This window comes from Stegostoma tigrinum, chromosome 6 (assembly GCF_030684315.1).
Source record: "Stegostoma tigrinum isolate sSteTig4 chromosome 6, sSteTig4.hap1, whole genome shotgun sequence".
Lineage (NCBI taxonomy): Eukaryota > Metazoa > Chordata > Chondrichthyes > Orectolobiformes > Stegostomatidae > Stegostoma > Stegostoma tigrinum.
Genome location: NC_081359.1, coordinates 3863806 through 3872301, shown reverse-complemented (window position 1 = coordinate 3872301; position 8496 = coordinate 3863806). Strand labels below are relative to the sequence as shown.

Here is an 8496-nt window from a genome sequence, read left to right as displayed (position 1 = left end):
TGGGCCTGCTGAATTGGTGTCCACAGGAAATCCTCTTCCAATTTTGGCACATTTATTAGTGACTGGCTCAGTTGGGCCAGGTGTGCCATTTTCATTTCTGGTGCATCAATCAATGGCAGATGCTCAATTGAGTTTTATTCTGAAGAATTCCATCAAGAAAGCCATTGGAATACTGGTCTTTATATCTAGAGCGCTGGAGTACAGAATTTGTGCTGTAGTTATACAAAACCCTGGTTAATACCCACTTCTAGTACTGTGAGCAGACCAGGAAGGGTATATCGGCCCTGGAGGGAGTACAACACAGGTGTACAAGAGTGATATCTAGATTTCAGGAGTCAAGTTATAAGTAGACATTATACAAATTAAGCCTGCTTTCTCGAGAATTTGGAATGTTAAAGAAAGTGATCTGATTGAAGTCTTTGAGATATCAATAGGAAAAGACAGGGAACATAAACTATTTTCTCTGATTGGGGAATTCTAGAATTAGGGGCATAGTCTGAGAATTAAGACTAGACCATTCAAGAGAGATGTTCAAAGCACTTCTACACACAAAGGGTGGGAGAGGATTGGTGCTCTCTTCCACAAATGGCAGTGGATGCAGATCAGTTGTTAATTTTAAATCTGAGATAGATAAATTTTTGTTAAGCAAAGGTGTTAAGGGATTTGGGCCAAAGGCATGTATATGGAGTTAGGCCACAGACCAGCCATGATCTCACTGAATGGCCCACTCCTGTTCCTGTGTTTCCAAGAATTCTGAAGTAGAGTCATTTCAGACTTGAAATGTTTGCTCTCTCTACAGATCCTGCCACACACCTATTGTGTTTCTCCAGCATTTTGTTATTTCAGATTTCTAAGATTCATAAGATTTTGCTTTTATTTGCGCTCTATTCTTGCTCAACTTCTCTGGTGATTCGCTAGGCCATTTCAAGCAGCAGTTAGAGTCAATTGCATTGCTGAGGGCCTGAGTGCACAAACAGAATTGGGGGTCAAAGATCAGCCATAATCTAATTATATGCCAGAGTAGAATCGAGCAGTCATACAGCCTATGCCTGCTCCTATTTGGTTGTGTTGTGATCCATATAGTTTGGGTCTCCTTATCTGAGGAAAGAAGTACTTGTACAAGAGAAATTTACGAAGATTTGATAGATTGTTTTCTTTTGTGTGTGTGTAGTTGGGGCTGGTGTCGGGGGCGATGGTACTCGTGGTATTTCCTGACAGAAGAATGATGAGAATGGGCCTCTAATCATTGGAGTTTAGAAGAAATTGGAGGTGATCTCAATAAACAATACCAAATTCTTAAAAGGCCTGACAGGGTAGATGTTGAGTGGCTGTTTTCCCTGGCTAGAGAACGTAGAGCAAAGGGAAATTTCATCACAAGCGAGCTATGATTCTTTGTTATTCTCGAGGGCCCTGTGGCTAAAATGTTAAACAACTGTTTAAGGCTGAGATTGATAAGACTTTTGAGCACATAGGAGTCAAAGGAGAGTGGAGTTGTAAAATTTCAACAATTAACTCTTTCAATGGTGGATCAAATGTTGAGGGCTGCATCATTGACTCCTCTTTTATTTCTTATGTTCTTCAGTAGTGGAATAAATCTGATGTTAATGATGTGATCATTCCTAGTGACTGGCACACAGCTTCTTTTGTTCAAAAGAGAAACATAAGTGCAGTCTCATGTCTTCAGGTTGCTAATTGTTTGTGGATTTTTTGTTTAAAATTGCAGTTTCTCAACTGACACCTGCTCTGTCATAAATTCACTGAATGAGATCCACCTTATCAGTCAGCGTATTACCCTAACTTAGTATCGCATTAGTTAGGGAGGTAGACTGTATATCCCTTTATTAACCAAGACACCAGATGCTTCATGCTCTCTTGCTCCATCAGTTTCAATACCTCACATTGTGGGTAGTGCAGTAAGCAAGTAATAATGAATTGGGCAGTGTAACGCTTAATTACTCAAAATCTACACCAAAACTGCATCTGCTACTCTTGGTCATATTAACACTTTGAAGATAAATATAATTTTAATCATAATTATTTTTGCTCTAAGTGGCTGAAGTAATCTAATCGCACTGCAAAAATCAAGTTTATTTTACCAGAAACAAGCAATCAAACTTATTATATATCTTGCACTTAATATAATTCTATCAATTAAATGGTGAGATTTTTAACTATTGTCTTAAAGGAACAAATGCAATGTTTCTGTATAAGTGACACTTTTATTATAGAAATATTTCAACGCAACATAATATGCCTTGTCCCTTATTCCAGTGAGTTATTTGCTAACCACTGCTTTTGGCAATTGAAATACAGGAAATAGGAGCATCAGGTATGCAATAATATGAAGTCACAACTTTAGATCTGTAAATATGTTCATTCTACAATGACACAGACACAAATGTCATACATGGATCCATTCTAATACATTCATGGATATATTGCATGGAATGTCGAGATCATTTGCAAATATTAAATTTCCTTTCAAAGTAATTATAGAAAGAATTGCATAATTTCCTAGGTAACACATTAACACTTCTTAATTGATTTGCTGGGAATATATTTACATGTAAAATAAAAAATGACCGGATGGAATTACATACTAGATTTAACATGTGGTCCCATATTTGTTCCAACAGACCAAGTAGTCACAAGCAAAAGCCAAAAAAGACTTTTATAACAATCAGCTATACAATCCCTAATCACTGATTACTTGGTATAGCATATACAGAGTTCTTGTCCCATCAACACCAACATTGCAAAGTGGATAGTGGTCAAATTAATGTGAATTGTCAGGATAGAGAGGCATGGGCAAACTGCTTCAAATGAAGAACAATACACTTGTGTTACAACCCCACAAAGGATGACCAATTAAGGAGGCAAGGTGAAATTCAAATGGGACCCTTGGTAATCCTGGCGTCTGATCCTGGAGACTTGGTTCCTAGAATGCAAACTGAAAACTAGAATGTGAGACAAATGAGAAAGAAAATAATTGGAATTCAGGCTGCATGTTTAGAAATAATACACAGAAGAAAATGCTCCGGAAATTATCCTGTAAATATTACATATACAACTATAGTTGATACCAAAGTGTCCATACAGTGATGGTAACCAATACCTTTCACTCTTTCTGAATGGATCATGCAGAGGATAAAAGCATTGTAAAAATAACCAAAATAAATCTCTGCTCTAACAATCAGTGAATATAACAATTAATAGGCTGAAAATATATATTTTTGTACATTTGAATGTATTTTAGACATAACTAAAAAAACTTTTGGTCTACAAAAGCAGATGATGATATTCTTTGATGCATAAGCAATCATCTACTGTGCAATACTTGGTAAGCATATATTCTACTGCAGTAGAATTATTACTGTGATATGTTGGTAATAAAGTAAAGTATACTTTGTACTACATATTTGTTGGTAAATGTTTGTGTCAGTCCTGCAAAAGACATATCATATTCCTTTATAAATCAAAATGGTGGCAAATATTAACAAAAATAAACTCAATTCAGATGGCAAACACCAAATTAATTCTATATTTAACTGGCATATATTATAAATCAAAATGCATCAGTAAAGCATTTATTGTTGCAACTGTACTGATATTTTCTTTGTAATGCAGATATAAAGGTGATTAAAAATAAGAAACTTCAGAGTACTGTTCGTACAAATGGTCTGATTTCAAACCCTGGTGACTTCCTGCAAATGTACTGCATGTGTCATTTGTGAATTGAAAACATCTGATGCATACATAATCTGATTTAGGGATAAGGTATTGTGCAAACAGCAAGGAAGAAGGAAGTCAATTTGGATAAACAGACTCCCTATAGAATCTGGGCACAAATGCAAGCACACAAAGCAGGTACAGAATTCCTGCTGCTTTGCTTCACCAGGACTAAAGAATAGACTCCATATCTTAACCTCATATTTTTGTTGTTATAGGTTCACCTCCATTCACAAAGTGGCTATATGATTTGTTTGAACAAATGTGTCTGGCAGTGTTTATTGGATTATGCAGAGCAACTTTAATAATGCTGCAGCTTTTAAGTCATAGTTAGATCTCAAATGTGAACTTTATAGGGCACGTAACCTAGCCAGTAGTGCTTCTACTTCAGGAACAGCATTGTTCTTAGTGTTAGAAATAACGGTTCCCATCTCCTTCTTCATTGGGTCTGAAACAACATGCCCCTCCTGTTTCCTGACAGCTTTACTGCTTGTGGTAGTTGAATATGCCTCTGTTTCAGAACTGGACTCCTTGGTAATTGGAATTCTTGCTGTGTTCAAGTGGATATTCTGACCAGAATGTGACCTTTCCAGTTGAGCATTTTGATTTTCTGCATTGGGAAAAAAAAACATAAAGGGGAATTAAGTTACTGAAGAGTTGCAAAGCAACTATGTAATGTGGGGCAAACAGCATGCAAGTAGCAGAGGTGTGAACTAAAAGTGTTGGAAATTAGAAGAAATGTCAATCACACAGAGTCACATAAACATCACTCGTTAAATACAGGATTGCTAGCATAAACCTCACGATCCCAATTTAGCAATCATGTTTTTCTCCTTAGTAAATTCAGCTCCAAGGGAATGATGCCAACAAAAGATAATGCATCTTTAATAAACTGATTAGCATTTACATATTAAGTGAGGCAGGTGGGATGTACACAAAGACAAATGTGAGCATCAACTCCCAATAATACAACAAAACTTTTTTTTCATTTCAAACTGCAGTGCATTGAGACCCATCTTAAAAGGCTTAGAGGCACAGAAAAGCACAATTTAATTTTCAAACACAATGTACCACCTATCTGATACATTTGCAGCATGTTATTAATAAGTGACAGTGATCTTGACTTATCATATCTGCTTCAGACGTCAGCTGTACAGTCAATGATTAAATGACTTTGCCTGATAGGAGCAAAAAACTGAAATTTTATCAGCCAGTTTGCAGACATCGAGCAAACATTGTGAATTATTCTTTCCCATATCGTCAACTATAAAAAAAGGACATTCCATATTCATGTAACCTTGAGCACAGCCTGAAAACGGTCTCAACAAACTTGACATGACATTTAAAGTTTTTGGTTATTCTCAGAAAGATGTTCTATCATCCAAACAGTAATGACTTTGGAACAGACGCAGTCACTCATGACTGTGTGTTTTATGTGAAAGCTGAAAATTCCTACAGAAAACAGCTTGTACTTTAAAAGGCTGCTGCTGAAGATATTTACTGTACTGTCATTTCATGACCAGAGGGCTCATGGTGATGGATGAACACTTTACACAGCAGCTTGGACAATCTCAGCAAACCTCTGTAGTATGATCACCTCTAGACCAGAGGCAAGAAAATAAACGTTTTTTTTTCTAAAATGTAACGGCTTTCCTGCCTAGCAGTATTTCAGAATGGATTTTTGAGAAACAGTATTGGCGCGCAGAGGGTGACATGATACATTAGACTGTGATGTATTGTCTCTCTGTACTGTAGCAAAGCTCAGCCCACTTTGCGTTTAGTTAGGAAGGAAAACAAGTATTTTGGAGGAACTACCAGGACAGACTCATATATTAAAGCATTTCATATCTGTTTGTCCAACTTGTTTCTTCTTGAAGGAGCTTAAATTTAGAGAAACAAACAAGATGTCAAAAATGGTGAGGTGTCAATGTCAACACTTCCAATGCCAGCTAGACACTGAGTAGACATTTTTAAAATGAAAGCTTCCCCCTGGCATTATTTAGACTATTTAATTCAAGAACAAGACAATGCTTTATGGAGAAGTCAGATGTTTGTGGAGTGGGGAGATCTCAGTTGACTTTTAAAAATAGCAGCTGGGACCTGGGTGTAGGAGTGTTGACACTATTTCTGACATACCAATTTTTGGTGGGAACAGTACTGGACGGGCTGTGATTACCCATGAGGCAAACCCAAGCTCAGCAAGGCTATTTGAGCTCAGTGCTGAGCTTGATTATTGCAAGGCTTGTTGGCCACAAAATGGGAGCGATGAATTAATGAAGTACACACAAACACTCTTGAAAGGCAGGTAAGGTCTGTACAAATTCATGATCTGATTTTGTTTTTAAATACCCTGCTCTTTAAACTACTTGTGGATCAGAAAACATAAGTAGGAGCAGGAGTAGGCCCTCTGGCCCCCGAGCCTGTTCCGCCATTCGAAAGGATCATGGCTGGACTTTTTGTGGACTCAGATCTACTTAGTCACCCATTCACTATAACCCTTGATTTCTTTACTGTTCAAAAATTTATCTATTCTTGCCTTAAAATGTAGCCTCAACTGCTTCATGGGGCAGGGAATCCCACAGATTCACAATCTTTTCGTTGAAGAAGTTCCCCACAACTCAGTCCTAAATCTACTCTCCCTTATTTTGAGGTTATGTTCTCTTGTTCTGGTTTCACCCGCCAGTGAAAACAACTTCCCTGTTTCTATATCATCTATTCCTTCATAATTTTATATGTTTCTGCAAGACCACCCTCATTCTTCTAAATTCTAATGAGTACGGGCCCAGTCTACTCCATCTCTCCTTATATGCCAGCTCTCTGAACTCTGGAATCAACTTGGTGAACCTCCTTCACAACCCCTTCCGTGCCAATACATAGCTTCTCAAGTAAGGAGACCCAAACTGTACACAGTACTCCAGATGCTCACCAGCACCCTGTACAACTGCAGCATAACCTCCCTATTTATAATCTCCTTCTCTCTAACTATGAAGGACAATATTCCATTTACCTTCTTAATTACCTCCCGCACCTGCAAACTAACTTTTTGTGATTCATGCATCAGGACACACAGGTCCATCTGTGCAGCAGCAGGCTGCAATTTTTCACCATTTAAATAAGAATCCCTTCTGGTGATAGTCCTACCAAAATGGGATGACCTCACATTTACCAACACTGTATTCCATCTGCCAGGCCCTTACACGTTCACTTAACCTACTGATGTCCCTCTGCACACTTTCCTCTACCACTCATCTTAGTGTCATTTATGAACTTTGACACACTACACTTGGTCCTAAACTCTACATCAATGAAGTAAATTGTGAACAATTGCAGTCCCAACACTGATCCCTGAGGCTCACTGCTGGCCACTCCTTGCCAACCAGAAAATCACCCATTTATTTCCACTCTACTTTCGGTTAGTTAACCAATCTTCTATCCATGCTAATACGTTACTCGTAATGCTCAGCACCTTCAACTTATGCAGCAGCCTTTTGTGCAATGCCTTGTTGAATGCCTTTTGGAAGTGCAGATGGACTATATCCACTGGTTCCCTGTTGTCCATAAGACCATAGGACAAATGAGCAGAAATTCGACCATTCGGCCCATCGAGTCTACTCTGCCATTCAATCATGGCTGATAAGTTCCTCAACCCCATTCTCCTGCTTTCTGCCCGTAACCTTTGATCCCCTTGATAATCAAGAACCTTTCTATCTCAGTCTTAAATGTACACAATGACCTGGCCTCCACAGCCTTCTGTGGCAGTGAATTCCATCGATTCACCACTCTCCGCATGGAGTAGTTTCTCCTTATCTCCATTCCAAAAGGTCTTCGCTTTACTCTAAGGCTGTGCTCTCAGATCCTAGACTCTGCTGCCAATGGGAACAACTTCCCAACATCCACTCTGTCCAGGCCATTCAGTATTTTGTAAGTTTCAATTAGATCCCCCCTCATCCTTCAAAACTCCAATAAGTATAGTCCCAGAGTCCTCAAAACTTCCTCATATGTTAAGCTTTCCACTCCTGTGACCACTCTTGTTAACCTCCTCTGAAACCGCTCCAGGGCCGGGACAGCCTTCCTGAGATACAGGACCCAAAACTGCATGCAATACTTCAAATGTAGCTGACCAGAGCCTTATAAAGCCTCAGTAGTACAACCCTGCTTTTATATTCAAGTCCTCTCAAAATAAATGCCAACATTGCATTTGCCTTCCTGATTATTGACTCAACCTACAAGCTTACCTTGAGAGAATCCTGGACGAGAACTCCCATGTATCTTTGCCCTTCAGACTTATGAATTTTCTTCCCTATTAGAAAACCGACCATGCTTTTATTCTTCTTACCAAAGTGCATGACCTCACACTTTCCCACGTTGTACTCCATCTGCAACTTCTTTCCCCACTCTCCTAACCTGTCCAAATCCTACTGCAGCCTCCCCACCTCCTCAATACTATCTGTCCCTCCAGCTATCTTTGTATTGTCTGCAAACTTAGCCAGTTCCTTCACCTAGACCATTAACGTATAAAGTGAAAAGTTGTGATCCCAGCACCGGCCCTTGCGGCCCACTGCCATCCTGAGAAACACCCCTTTATCCTCCAATCTCTTCCTTTGCTAGACAGCCAATCTTCAATCCATGCTAGCACCTTGCCTCTAACACCATGGGCCCTTATCTTACTCAGCAGCCTCCTGTGTGGCACCTTAACAAAGGCCTTCTTAAAGTCCAAATAGATAACATCCATTGGCTCTCCGTGGTCTACTTTGCTCGTTACTTCCT

The 8496-nt window shown here is 39.0% G+C and overlaps 1 protein-coding gene across 1 annotated transcript in view; it reads right to left on the bottom strand.

Moving 5' to 3' along the window:
- Positions 1-2226: 2226 nt before the first annotated feature.
- Positions 2227-8496, bottom strand: part of LOC125453325 (protein diaphanous homolog 3-like) — a 507084-nt gene continuing 500814 nt past the window's right edge. The window contains exon 28 of the mRNA XM_059646411.1: positions 2227-4339. Within this exon, the coding sequence (XP_059502394.1) occupies positions 4080-4339 (260 nt within the window). The 3' untranslated portion in view covers positions 2227-4079. The remainder of the gene's footprint in view (positions 4340-8496) is intronic.